Genomic DNA, 14581 nt, shown 5'->3' with positions numbered 1-14581 from the left:
TGCAAGACTATGGGACACAACTTGGCAGTGACGGGAATCCTCAGCACTTGAGGATGAATTTAGAGGTGGGTCGACTCTCAGACAAGGTGTCATGGTGAAGCAGGGCTGAAGAGGAGGACCCGCATCTATCTGCCCCGTCACCAGGTGCAGGGAACCAGCCCCGCCACAAAACAGGTGGGAACACAGAGACCCTGTGTCCCCAGGGACCACCCAAACAGAGAGTCAGCCTGGGCCATGCAGCCCGAAGACGCTGGACTTCTATTGCAACCATACACGTTTCTACTGGAAGGAACACTGCAGGGACCCAGGGGGGAAACCGAGGTCCAAGACCCGGCCCTGGGACCAGAACCATGCCTCCTCCTTACCTCTAGTGACCTTTTGAAGGCTGTGCCCTGGCAGCGGTGACCTAGAGGAGCAATTTCAAAAACCCAAACTCCCAACGTCACCTTCCTTTCCGCCTGACCTCACTGCAGTCGTGTGGACTAGGGCTTGGCCATTCTAGAGGATCTCAGTCCTTTTGACCCTGGATGGGACTCCTCCACACTCCCCTTGCCTTAGGACATGGACTTAGAGACTTCAGGCCTGCAAGGGTATCCCTGTGAGTGAACACAGGCCATATGGTAGGGGGCCAAGCAGCCACCAGAGTTGTCGAGGGTTCATCTTCTCTCTGTCTCCCGGGCCTGACCTCAGGAATTCCAGTTCTGAGCCCTTGACTCCCACTGCTCTTCATTTTACTTCCCACAGCATTCCTGCCACCACGGGAAGCCAAGGCAGCAAGATGGTCCCTCCTGTATGCACAGACTCCAGCTCTCACCAGACCTGCTGTGTCCCCCGGGAGCCATGGCCTCATCCTTTCAGAGGCTTCTACAGAGTGATGGATGCTACCCTATGGCACGGCTCTCAGCAGGTCATAAGACAGCTCAAGAAGGAGGGGAGGAAAGGCTGGAAATGGCATTCCTTTGCTCTGCAATGTTCTGGCTTTCACAAACTGCCTGCAGCTGTGGGCAAGGGACCCACTGTGGGGGGTGGTTCCCAGCTACACAATTTAATCGGGAAGATTTTGTATCTACGGCTTAAGGGGTTCTGGAAACTGGTACCCAGAAAGCCTGGTCAGGATGGTTTTGTGGCAGCTTCCGGAATTAGGCTGTCTGTACCTGGTGGTGCCTGGTCAGGGGGCGCTGCTTTCAGCAAGCCCAGGTGTGCTTTTAAGGGTCCGGAACAGCCGCACAGAGATGCCGCCCCGGCTGGAACCCCGATTACTTCCCACTGGACCGTGAGGGTCAAGAGAGGGCCAGGAATCCCCCGGTCACCCCTAACACTGGTCTGTTTCCAGCCTGGATTTACCACCCCTGCAGGGAGAGCCTGTCCACACGCTCACAAACCCCTCAGACCAAAGTGAAGGATACGTTTGTGTTTAAAAGTGCTGGGCCATAAAACTGCCCTGCATGCTCCCAACCCAGGCCTCTTGTCTGGAACTGTTACACAGGCTTAAATCAAAACCCTCTTAAACACCCCAAGCCGGCTGCCTGCCTCCCACAGAGATGACTCGGAGGTGAGATTCGGACTTGGAAACCAATGCTGATCTCAACCCCAAAAACGTGCTTACCCATGCTGTACTTGGCCTTCGTACACGTCGTTCTCTTCAAGATCTCATAGACCTATTGCAGAGACAAGAAGGGGGGTGAGCAGTTACTTAAGGCACCTCCCACGAGCAGAAACAGTCTGCTGTGGCTGGAGAGGACCTGGTCACACCTTATGCATGAAGACCTCCTTGGTGCTATCTTCCAAGGAAAGACAATGGTATTTATTCAGGGAGGGTTGACCCAGCTCCGGATTCTCAACACTGTCAAAGGCTTGAGCTTCTCAGGGAGAAACAGGTGCACCTGCAGTTCCCATCTTCCACCTCCCCACGTGGGAGTCATGGCAGTTGGCCCCGGCAAAGCACTGCCGTGCCCTCCTGGGCCTAGTGCTGGTGTCCTGTGTCACAGCTGTGCCATGTACCCTGCCTGGTGGGTTTACAGTCCCCTCGTGCTGAGAGCTGAGTTGGAACAGCACCACTCTGGGACACAGCCCTGAATGTTCTAGGACTCTGGGGGATCAAGGGTGGTGGTGGTGGGGCGGGCCTTGGGATCCATTCCCCACGGTGGCAGGAGGCGGCCATCATCGGGCTCTGGGTTCCTGGTGCCTGGGCAGAGCCCTGCTGAAGGGATCCCCCACCGGCTGCCTGCCCCTTGACTAGTGACGTGTTTTGTTTGGTGGCCTAAGCAGCTCCGGCCTGGGAGTCTGTCTGCCTGGAACCTGGCGCCAGCTCTGCCATTTGCAGCTGTGTGATTTTGGACCAGCGACATCACCACCCCCGGCCTCAGTTTTTCCATCTGTAAACTGGGGTGAGAAGAACTGGTCGTGCTATGCAGACGTGCATTTCAGAGCATGCCAATTCTGCCTCCACTCTCTCAGGCAAGGCCAGCGTCCTTCCAGTTCCCCCTGGCCCAGGCCATCTGACCGCTTCCCCCGCCGCCTCCACTGGACCCACCTGTCCCAACAACCCCGCCCCCTGGCTACCTCTCTCACTTTCCAAACCCACTCCTGCAGCCACAGGGCCTCCGCCCTGGCTGTTCCTTTTCCCAGAAGCACTTGTCCCCTTCAGATTGGAATAGGTCCAGGGTCCCCTTAACAACCAGGCCCTGAAGCCACCACCCTCCCGGTGGCTCTGTCTTCTAGCTCAGCTTGCCTCTCCCCACCTGCCGGATTATAAATGTCCTCAGTGCCTCTTTTCTCCCACCCAGCAGGTGCCCAATACATCCCTGCTGAATGAAGGAAGGAATCGCCCACTCGGCTGTTCTCAATGGCTCCCTCCCCATCATCCCTCAGATCTAATTGGTTCTGACCTTGCTGATTCTCCTGTAACCACCTCCTCCCTTCCACATGCAGTTATGGCCCATGTTTATGACCACTGCCACGAGCCCTCATCCACCAGTCATCTACCCTCCCACAGCTGGCCACTGGCAGTGATCCTTCTAGAACGGATCTCACCACATCCTCAACCTAGCTCCACAACCTTCTATGGCTCCCCAGCGCCCACAGGCCAAAGGTCTAAAATCCAAGACCAGCACAGTGGGCCTCTCCCTATCGAGTACTGCTGTTCTCTGACTCCTATCTACTTGCATACTGGACCACCCCAATGCCAGGACAGATTGAATGGTGTGGAGGAGAGGAGTGGGGAAGGGCTGTCAGTTCTCCACGCCTTTGCCTAGAACCTCAGCCAACCCTGCAGGCTGTTGGATTTTGATGACTATTAGGCCTGACTAACCAAGGCCAAAGCTATGAATTATCAGTTTCTTTGGAGCATGTTGGCCATTTAGAAACTGGCCTCCAGGGTCTCTGGGAGAGAGATGCCCTCCTCCCTGCCCCAGATCTGTCTGTCCCAGCAGTGGCTCAGAACCCCCCGTGCTGGTACGACCTGCACCGCCCTCCTGCTGGCTGCCTGCCAGTCTCAGGTGGTAGTCATGAGGAGTAGTTGTCTGGACAAGGTCACCCTGACTGTCTCCTCCCAGCCCTCTGTCTCTGCCCGGCCAGGCTGGGCTTTCTGGGCAGGGAATAGAGAATAACAGCGAAAGTTTGGCTGCCAGGTTAATTTCTTGTTTAGATAGAAGTTGGGTCCTGAGCCATGCACAGCCCCAGCTTGGCTGGTGGACAGGTTGGATAAACATGAAGCCAGTGCCTTGAATAGGGCAGGGTGGCCTGGTCAGATTTCAAACCTCAGTTGGTTCCTCTGGCAAAGGCCTGGAAAGAGATCTCAACCCACGCGCCTTTGCCTCCACCACCCCCTCCCTCCTGCCCACACCTGCCTGCCCCGAAAGCCCCGAATCGTGGCCTGATGGTCAGGCACGCACAATCCCACCACGAGGCGGCTCTGAGACATGTGCTGGGAGCTGCACAGATCCAGAAACACCGACCTTTGAAATCACTCCAGGGGTCTGGCTTCCCTCCTGCTTTCCCAAGCTCTGTGCTGATTCCCTTCCTCTGAGCTGCCCCTGCCTGGGGCACGACCATCCCCTGGGCCCCTCGTTGCCCTCTCCCTTTCATTATTCTAATTATTTCTGTCACAGACAATTAGAGCCGGCTTCCACCGGGAGGAGTTTCACCAAAATGAAATTATCATCTGGATCCCCAGGGCCACCTGAGCCATTTCCAGGCGCGTGCGATACTTACAATCGTGCTCCGGGTTTTGCTGTCAAAAAAGGAATCCTTATCGGACAAGTCAAATCTGTGGAAATATCGGGAAGGAAACAAGACACAGTTCACCAGAGCTGGCAGTTCTCTGGGTTTCAAGGCCCTGGGAAACCACACTGTCCCCATTAGCCGCGACCGTGAAATGGACGGAACTCTGTCCGCACGCCAGGTATGACCCGTCCGCCCCGGGCATTTGGAACAGACTGTTTCACTGCCCCTGCACCTGGGCGAGGCCTGAGACCCACATAGATGGGAAGTGACCTAGGAGGCGAGTACGGTCAGACCACCCTCCAGCCCCCCACCCCCCACAGCCCCCCAGAAGATCCCTGCTTCCTTTTGATGACATCCTCAGTGGGCAGTTTTGAAAGCCTCTGTTTCAACAAGGCGGGGGACAGGGGCAGTATCACCGCCACCATCAGACAGCTCCAACCTTGAAAACAATCTCCCTGTATTTCCAATGGTTTGGGTCCTGATGGGCTGCATAGGGATGGCCCGAGGCTTCCTGAGGGTGGAGGGGCATCTTGGGAACACACTCCCTGCTCTCCCTGCTCTCCAAGGCACTTCGGGGAGAGCTGGGGAGGGCGGCTGGGGCAGTTTCCACCTCCACGGAGCCTGGAGGTGAGCCTAGCCCTGTCCAGGCAGCAGGGCTGACAGAGTCGACCCAGGGCAGAGACGAGGGAGGTCGGCGGGGGTCCTGGAAGGAGGGCGGTTTCCTCTAATGCCCCAAGCCCCTGTTCTGGAGCTGGAGGAGAGGGCTGGGCTTGGGGGTTGCTTCCTTCTCTCTGGTGGCATGTCCTGTCCCCTCTAGGAATCAGGACCTGGTAAATGCATCCAGTGATGCTCATGGCTCCACCCCTACTACATTTATAAGCAAGGACCCCTGTGAGCCGAGGCACCTGTTCGTCCTCCCTGTCTGCTCTTCCATGCCCCTGACCCTGTGAGGCCAGCACTGTCCAGGAGCCCTCCTGCCCCCCAGAGCTTCCATCCAAAGTCCCTCTGGGTTCCCACGACTCAAGCTTTCTATTCCCACCTCTGCTCACACTCCAGCTCCGCCCAGTGAGGCCAGCAGAGGCCTTGCAGTCACTGCTGACCCAGGTGGCTACGCCCCACTGCCCCTCGGGAGGAGGGAAGTTTCCAGAATAGACGTGGCCCTGCCAGGCAAGCCAGCTGGCGGTGAGTCCCTGGGGCCTCAGGCCTCCTGCCTGGGGATGCTTTTCAATTTCTGCCACAAGGAGTGAGACTTACTGGGGCTCAAGGCTGCCTGGGCTGTAGGAGGCCTGGTTGGCCAGACCCTGGAGGGGGATGGGGTGGCGGGGCGGGGGTGCGGAGCGGGTGGGAAGGCATGTCTAGACCACTGCTTTGGGGTCCTCACTCAGGCCAAAGAAGTTTTTCCTGTGTCACCAAGCAGAACAAGATGCTGTGTCCCCCTAACTCCTCAGTTAACAGTGATCTTAGAAATCATTTCCATGGCCTCTTCTGGGCTCAGCAACCACAAAGCTCTTACAAGAACACGCTCTTCTTTGGGGGACAGATAATCAATCTGCATTTCTCATGCTAGAAGTTTAAATCCCCACACACAGGACCCTTTGGGGAGCAGGCTGGGGGTCCCCACTTACAGATGCTGCTTCTCCCGGGAGAAGGGATAGGAGAGTCTCTTCATGGTCTGGGGCCTGTGCTCAGCCACTTTGGGCTGGATGGGATCTGTGATTTTCTGGAGCACAGAGTTGATTTTTTTCAGGAGGCCACGGGTCTCATTAATGTGGTACATCTGCAGATAAGACAAGGGACCGGGGAGCTGCGTCACCCTGCTGGACCATGATCCGTGGAATCTGTTCTTGGATGGTCAGAGAACCATCCCACCCCATGCAACGGGGCGTCCTGAGAGCAGAGCACCTGGGTGGGCCAGAATGCACTGCCCCGCCCCGCCCACGCCGTGAAAGCCCAGAGTTTCAGGAGCGCCCAGCCAAAAGCACAATTACAATGCATTCCAGAGAACTTCCCCGCTAAACTTTACTTTTGCTTCAAAAGAGGTAATCCAAGTGGTCTCTGAGGACGCGAGAAGCAGGAGGCTGATTTACTACCTAGCCCGGCTTCACCCGTCCGCCTGCCAGAGTAAATACCGACTCCAAGCTAAGCTTCTGGGAACACACTGTCAAACTGCTTTTTAGATACAAAGTTTTCACAGATTAAGAAGAAAAATCCCAGTAAGCCAGAAAATGTAATTAAAATGAATCTGATACATTAGCTGAGATGCCACAAACACGAAAGCACCACGGCCCGAACTGTAACTGTGTCTGCAAGTACAGTAAATTCCCCGGGGGCCGAGAGGTGGGCTTTTCTGCCTGCACCATCTCTTGGTGGGGTTTGGTCTGGAGTCTCTAAAGACCACCCAGGGTTGGGTCATATTCACCACGGTCAGGACCCCGGAGCCTGGGGGCCTTGTCACATCGAGCCACATGGTCCTCGCAGGGGTAGCCGTGAAGCCCACTGGGTTTTTTTTAATAAAACTCAGGGCCTCGAGGTAGGCATGTTTCACCGCCAGGCGTCCAAGTGACCTCTAGACTTGGCGATTCATTTCGGAGCAGGACCATCAACACCAACCTTCTTCGTCGGCATCTTCAGTTTTAGAAACTCGGCCTCTCTGCACAGCACGTTCCAGGGGGCATGGATTTTCACAAACCCGACTCCGTGGATTTTAGTCTGGAGAGAGAAGGAAAGTTCTGGGTTGGGGGGGGGGGGTGCATCTCTGTGGAAAACCACCTTGATCTTCAGAGGCCACCACAATTTATCGAGCAGCTACTGTGCATGGCTGCTTTTACCACAGCCTCATTCCACGTTGACAACACTTTGAGGCAAAGCTAGAATTCCCTTTCAGCAGGAGGTGGGAGGAAGTGCAGGGGGCTGTGGGAGCTCCCCCAGGTCATACGGGAAACTTTAAGAGCCAGGAGGGTCTAGGGGAGGATCCCCAGTGGGTATAGACTCCAAAACACCAGGGAAGTTTTCAGGAGGGTTTAGCCAAGGGCCCCCAAAGCAGGCTAGGCCACAAAAGAGGACCTTTCAGGATGCAGAGCCCAGGCCCCTCGGCCTCCACCTGGAATCACTCAGGGACCTGTGGGTCCCTGAGCAGTGCCGAGGAGGGGACGACTGAAGATGGTCCCCCCTCTGGGCATCTTCCCCTGTGGGTCAGGGCCACACCTCTGCCTGCTCCAGGTCCACTGCCCAGGTTCCCTTGTATCTGCACTGACTTCATCCTGAAGAGAATGGGCAGCCTGGTGCACAGGCTCGAAGGCGGGCCCGAGTTCAAGTCCAGTGCCCTCCCTAAACAGCTGCAAACTTGGCCGAGTCACCTCTCTCTGGTCCTCAATGGCAACAGTGAACAGCAGAGAGTCATCGAGCGCTGGCTGGCAAGGATGCGGCACCAGCTAGGGGCTTCATGAGAACCAACTCCATCAACCTTCATGGCCAGCTTGATGAGAAAGGCCCCCTTTACAGATGGGAACACTGAGGCTGGGGGAGATGAAGTCACCACAGCCTACAGTCTTGCTGCCAGCAGGGTGGAGCTGTGCTCAAACACAGGCAGCACTGCCCTGACTCCCCACTCTTAATCGGGGATCAGATGCAAAGATGGCCCCAGCGTCTCTAGCTTTTTCTCTCCCCTCTGGATTTTGCGTTTAATAGAGTCCCTTTAGCAAATGAGCAGCATCTTTGCAGCCACAACGTATTTCCCCATCAAAGACACATGTCACATCAGTCGGCCTTCCTGTCACCCTGAGACCACCCAGCTGCCCAGGGTGCTGACGCAACGAGAAGGGAAACAGTGCCGAGTCTCCCTGAGCTAGAGCTGCCTAAAGGCAGTGGGGACCTTGGTCCCCCGGGGCTTGGGGGTCAGACAGAGGCTTCCAGACTGAGGTCCCGTCCACCTCTCCTTTCCACAATTCTGAGACTTAAAGGAAGGGATGGGAAGTCTTGGCAAAAAGGCAGACGGGAGGAAGAGCGAGTGCCGGCCGGGACCTCATCCATCCCCTCCGGGTGCAGAGCGACCAGGTGCAGGCTCAGGGCCTGACCTGGGTTCTGGACCCCTTGAGTGTCTGACACAAGTACATAGGTTCATTGTAGCTTGTTGACAAAAAGCAATGAAGCCAAAGTCACTTGGGGATGAGTTTTTTTTGTTTGTTTGTTTTTAATCATTTTTTGTTCTTTTTTGAGATGGAGTCTCACTCTTGTTTCCCAGGCTGGAATGCAGTGGCGTGTTCTCAGCTCACTGCAACCTCCACCTCCTGAGTTCAAGCGATTCTCCTACCTCAGCCTCCTGAGTAGCTGGGATTACAAGCATGCACCACCACGCCTAGCTAATTTCTGTATTTTTAGTAGAGACGGGGTTTCACCATGTTGGCCAGGCTGGTCTGGAACTCCTGACCTCAGGCGATCTGCCTGCCTCGGCGTCCCAAAGTGTACTTGGGGATGAGTTTTAAGAAAACAAAATCTGAAGTGGGTCAAGTCAATGTACCCAGCGAGAGCCTCGGTGGAAGCCTGTGAACGCGACGGTCCCAGGGACCTGGGCGAAGCTTCCAGGTCCAGCAGAGAGAGTTAAAGGCAGGGCCCCAGCACCTCAGGTGACCCACCGAGGAAGGGAGACCCTCCTTGACACCCCAGCTTCATCCCATGCTTCTTCCCGATCCGACAGAAAAGCAAATGGCAATGGGGTGAATCCTGTCTCATCGCTCCTCCTGAAGCCCACCGTGGTCGCTTATGCTGATGGTGAGGCCCCCGGCTGCGTCCACGAGGCCTGCCCTACGCCATCCTCTCCCCAGCACCACCGCTCAGGCCTCCTCTGTGCTGCCCTGCTGCCCACGGAAGGCTCAGAGCAGCCGCTTTGCACATATTTATGGAATGAACGAACGAAGGGCAATAATACAGTAATAGTAATAGTAATGTTGACAGAAGCTGACATCCACTCAATGTCAGTTCCGTGCCGGTCCCTGCTGCGTGCATTCCATGCATATCAACTCATTTTATCCTCACTGCAAGCCTGTGAGGCAGGTCCTGTCATCATCCTCACTTCACAGCTGGGGAAACTGAGGCCCTGAGGTGTGTGCCATGCTGGCCATTGTGGGATCCTCCTGCAGCTTCTGTAACACGTGACCCCAAAGTGGGTGTTCATTCTCCTTCAGCTCTGGAGGCCTGAAGTCCACAGTCAAAGTGTCTCCAGGGCCATGCTCCCTCCGAAGGCCCTAGGAGAGGATCCTTCCTTCCTCTCCCAGCTTCCGGGGGCTCCAGGCGTCCCCTGGCTGTGGCCACATCGCTCCAGCTGCTGGCTCCTTGATGGCATGGCCTCCTCTCCTCGCTGGGTCTCAAATTTCCCTCTGCCATTCTCTGCTATTGGATTTATGGCCCACCTTAAATCCAGGATGATCTCATCCAGAGATGTTTAACTTCATTCCCTCTGCGAAGACCCTTCTTCCAAACAAGGCCACGTTCGCAGGCTCCAGAAGCATGTGGATCGGGGGCCACCGCTCAGCCTCTGCTCCCACCCTGAAGCTGCAGGTTGCGGTCCTGCAGGGCTTTGTGCAGGGGCCTGTCCCAGTGGTTAGGGGAGCTTTGCAGAAGCATGGACCCAGGAGCGGGGGCCTGAGGCTGCTTCAGGGAGACAGCAGGACTAGGCTGCCCCAGGCACGGTGACTGGAGAATGTGCGGCATGGGGACCCTTGTGGGGGAGCCCAGGGCTGAAGGACATAAGGTGTGGGTTTGGGCTCCCTCTGAGAACTGATGATCTCAGCGTGAACTGGAGGAGGCAGCGCCAGGGGCTCCGGCAAGATGAGCCCAGATCCTTCTGTGGCCCTCGAGGGGCAGATTGAGTGGGCACTGTGCTTAGAGGCCTGGGATGGCGTGGCCTGGGCTGGAATCCTGCCCTGCCCCTGTGTGGTTTCCACAGAGTGACTTAATCTCTCTGAGCCTACATTTCCTCATTGCAAACTGGGTATTAAAAGACCTGTTTCCCAGCAGGGGAGCCTCTGGTGCTCTTGGCAGCCCTGGTCCAGCTGAGCCCCTGCCTGTGTAAGCAAAGACTCCTTCGGCCAAGAAGCTTGAAGCCACCTCCTCAGTGCTGGGGAGCCACGGAGGGCACTGAGGCTGGAGAGGTGGAGGTCTTCCATCCTGGTGACCCACAGGAACAGCACTGACTTCATGGGGCACCTCTGAGTCAGGAGAAAAGACAGCCCACGTGTGGGAGAGCCTGTCTTTTCCTGTTGCAGACACAGATTTATTTCTGGGCTCTGCTCACTCACACGCAAAGACCCAAAATATATTCCTCTGAGTCCATGAGGATTTCTGCATGGTGGTCAAGGAGCTGGTGCCTGCTGCTGGCCTCCCTGGGAAAACATGCACCCCCGTTTACGTGAGCAACAGGGTCTCTCCCAGAGAAACATCTGGAGAGATTCGGGAAAGGGGTCATGAGACCAATTCGGCAAAAACACATGTGGGATGTTTTAAAGCATGGTGCCCGGGCTGACCACAGCCTGTCCCCAGCAGGAAGACACTGGGAGTGACAGCCGTGTCCCCTTTGCCCCCAGCCAGCACCCTGAGGAGTGCATTCTGCCCCGACTCTTGGCCCTAAAGCTGGGGTCTTTGAGGTTCATGAACCTACTTGGTCAAGAGCCACGGCCGTGGGGGTGGTGAGGCCCCATCTGGCCAGACCATGGGGCTCTGCAAGGGGACAGAGTCAGCCCCCCAGATAGCCCCCAACCAGAGGGGGCAGAAGATGCTGACCTTAGCGCAGTGACTAACTATGCAGGCGGAAACCTCCCTCTGAACCCAGCCCAGAAGAACTCTGACCTTCCTGGAATTGCTTCTGACATTTTCGTTTCAGAAGGAAGAAGAAAATCACAAACAGAAAGGAGAAGTGAGTCCCCATGGCGGATACACAGTGGGCAGGGATGCTGAGGGTCCCCGCTACAGTCCCCGAGGCCCGAGGGCCTAGACCCTCAGTCCACGCGGTGGCCCTGTGTGCTTCTATCATCCAATCATGGCCACGGATGGGACTCCCTGCAGCTGGAGCGTGGGCTCGAAATTGCTAGAAGATTTGAAGGTTTGCACCCCTAAAGATCAGACCTGGGTGGTTTTCGGGTTGCCCTTGGCTTCCTAGGGGGTGAGCTTCCTTCCTCACCTACCCTGGTCCTCACAGGCCGCTTCATACCCTGGAGGGCATTGTTCACTATGGATGTCCGGCCCTCAATCATGGCGTCGGGGTGCTGGAGGGCTGAAGCCTGAAGGTCAGAGTGCTACTGAGAGGGGCCTCCCCAGACAGCACCTCCCGTGTCAGGCAGGAACCATGGGGTGTGTGTGCCGTGCACAGCAGGCCAGGCCGCTGGGTGCAGGGGAAAGCCCAGGAGCCTCATCGTTGGTGGGGTTTGGGCCCGAAGGCCCTCGAGCACCCACAGAACACCTGGACAAATCCCCATTTCCCTGTTTGCAGCTTCCTCAGCTCCCAAGGAGGAGAACACCCAGCCCTGCGGGGAGCCGTGTGGCCCCATTAGGAAGGCACAGGCCTCTTCTGACCCTGTCTGTCCACGAGGACGCGGGGCTGCTGTGGTCTAATCCTCCTGCCGTCGGACTCGGGGGCAGACACCAGGAGCCTTGGCAGGTGCCCCAAGGGGTTCACATTCTCTGCCATAAATAGGCTTTTGGGGCATGTGATGCCCAGTGCCACATCCCTGGTCAGCCCTTCATGACCAGGCGAGTTTTCAGCAGCCCTGGCATCTGCCTGCCTCTCCCCATTGGCACCAGCTTCCAGCACGGATAGGAGCTGGCACACTGGGTCTGAAGCCAGGCTTATCTGTTTAGCGGACTGATGTATCCCTAGGACGGAGAACAGCAGTGGCCACAGAGCAGAGGCTCAATGATATCCACCGAGTGAGGGAGAAGGCAGAGGGAAGGCACCCAACTTTATAAAGTGCCTACTCTGTGCCAGCCTAGGACAGCCCCGGCTTTCAGACTCCCATCCGCCTTCTCTCCAACCTTTTGGTAGCTATGGATGTGTCCACTTCAGTAAATATGGACGAGGGGGCAGGGAAGGCCCAGAGCCCCTTGTCCCAGGCCCACGAACAGTAGATGTGGAGGAATCTCAGCCTGACCTTGACCCTGCAATGCTCACTCCTACCCTCCACCCGCACGGCTCCAGAGGGCACGCAGGCAAGACGGGAGATGCTCTCAGTCCCTGGGCAGGGGTCTGCCTGGAGAGGTCATTGCCCGTGCCTAGTATTTCCCACGCCACAGTTACTGCTGATCACGTCCACACTGCATAGGAAGACCTGGCTCCCCGTAGCAGGGACGCCGCTATGAAGCACAGTTGAGGGATTGCTTCTGGAGCAAGCATACATCCCCCATTATCCTGACGCAGTCTCCAGACTCGAGTCTCAGGCGAGCTGAGGACCCAAGGAATGCAGCCGTGGGTGGATCAGGCGCCACTGCTCTTCCCCGAGCATGGGGCAGGGACTGGGCTGTGGACATCTTTAATCCCAGCCCTTGCCACGGGGTCTGGTCCTAGGCCTGCTCAGTGATGTCTTGTTAAAGAAATAAATGATAGGTAAGTCAGCAGAAATATCATTTCACATTCCTGCTTCTGTTGAAGGTGGTAGATTACTCAGATCAACCCTCCCAGGATACATAGTAAAGAATGCACCACAGGAAAAGAAACAAGAAATTCAATGACCCGAAACAGCAGTCCCCAACCTTTTTAGCACCAGGGAGGACGGGTATTGTGGAAGTCAATTTTTCCACAGGACAATGCTGGGGTTTCAGGATGAAACTGTTACACCCCTTGATTATTATTATTATTATTATTTTTTGAGACAGAGTCCCACTCTGTCACCCAGGCTGGAGTGCGGTGGCGTAATCTTGGCTGACTGCAATCTCCGCCTCCCAGGTTCCAGCAATTCTCCCGCCTCAGCCTCCCAAGTAGCTGGGACTACAGGCATGTGCCACCATGCCCAACTAATTTTTGTATTTTTAGTAGAGACGGGGTTTCACTATGTTGGCCAGGCTGGTCTCGAAGTCCTGACCTCAGGTGATCCTCCCACCTCAGCCTCCCAAAGTGGTGGGATTACAGGCGTGAGCCACCGCTCCCGGCCGAAACTGTTCCACCTCTGATCATCAGGCATTAGATTCTCACAAGGAGCACACAATCTAGATCCCTCGCATGCACTGTTCATAACAGGGTTTGGGCTCCCAGTGAGAATGTCATGTCGCTGCTGATCTGACAGGAGGCAGAGCTCAGGTAGGAATGCTCGCTGGCCCACCACTCACCTCCTGCTGGGGGGCCTGGTTCCTAAAAGGCCACGGACCAATACGGGTGCCCAGCAGAGGAGGAGGAGAGAAAGGGAAGGAAAAGGAGGACTGGAACTCACCCTGAGAAGCTCTGGCCCCTACAGCCATGGCGCCTGTGAAGACCTGGGCACCTCAGACTGTGGCTTTGGTTCAAGGTGGCTCTCGTCTATAACGCTGCAAACCTTTCTGGACAAGGTCACCTTTATCCCAGGCTTTGGGAAACCCCACAGATTATAAAAGGTCAATGACTAGCAGACAAGCGAACCAGACCCGCCCCCACCAGGGCAAGAGACAGCCCCGGGAGGAGAACCAGCTGAAGTGACTGAGATAGAAATCGGCCCACTCAGCTTGGGATTAGCAAAGGATGAGCTGGGTAATAAATCAGCTATGCTTACCTCGTTTAAAGACATAAACCTCAAGATAGAAAAGAACTGCAAAGGACAGGAAACTATTAAAACATGACATAGCTGACTTGGAAAAGAACCAAATAGAACTCCTAGAAATAAAAAAGATCATAAAAAGAGTTAAAAACTCAACAGACATGTTGGGAAACGCTCAACCCCTCCAAAGACAAGAAGGCACATGGGGCTGGTGCAAGAAGATGCTGGTGAGGGGCTCCGGTGGGGGTGAGGGGCTCTGGCGGGGGCGAGGGGAGCCCTGATTTGCAGCATCTGCCAATTCCCATGGTGTAAATACCCCACCGTGGCCTATTTCAAGCCAGCAACGGGTAACAACCAGCTTGCAGAATTCCAGAAGGACATGACTCCAGCACACCATGGGCCTGGACACAGATGAGGACCTCAGAACTATAGCCAGAATGGCAAAGATTTCACCCCAGCAGCCTGGGATGCCCTGTGGCAGAGCTGTGCAATGATGGTCTTGGGGTCACTTTAAAAACATGAATTTTTAAAAAGGTCCAGAATGAATTTTCTTTCCCTCTTTCTTTCTTTCCTTCCTTCCTTCCTTCCTTCCTTCCTTTCTTTCTTTCTTTCTTTCTCTTTCCTTCCTTCCTTCCTTCCTTCTTTCT

At 55.8% G+C, this 14581-nt stretch overlaps 1 protein-coding gene across 4 annotated transcripts in view; it reads right to left on the bottom strand.

Moving 5' to 3' along the window:
• The window catches only part of ANO1 (anoctamin 1), a 203460-nt gene that overhangs the window by 79530 nt on the left and 109349 nt on the right, over nt 1-14581 (bottom strand). For all 4 annotated transcript variants that reach the window (XM_055093698.2, XM_055093699.2, XM_055093700.3 and 1 more), the window contains 4 exons: nt 6835-6933; nt 5850-6001; nt 4213-4267; nt 1607-1658 (listed from right to left, as the gene is read on the bottom strand). In XM_055093698.2, the coding sequence (XP_054949673.1) occupies nt 1607-1658; nt 4213-4267; nt 5850-6001; nt 6835-6933 (358 nt within the window). The remainder of the gene's footprint in view (nt 1-1606; nt 1659-4212; nt 4268-5849; nt 6002-6834; nt 6934-14581) is intronic.

Source organism: Pan paniscus, chromosome 9 (assembly GCF_029289425.2).
Source record: "Pan paniscus chromosome 9, NHGRI_mPanPan1-v2.0_pri, whole genome shotgun sequence".
Classification (NCBI taxonomy): Eukaryota; Metazoa; Chordata; class Mammalia; order Primates; family Hominidae; genus Pan; species Pan paniscus.
Note: the sequence above shows the minus strand (reverse complement) of the source record. Positions and strands in the feature narration are given on the sequence as shown.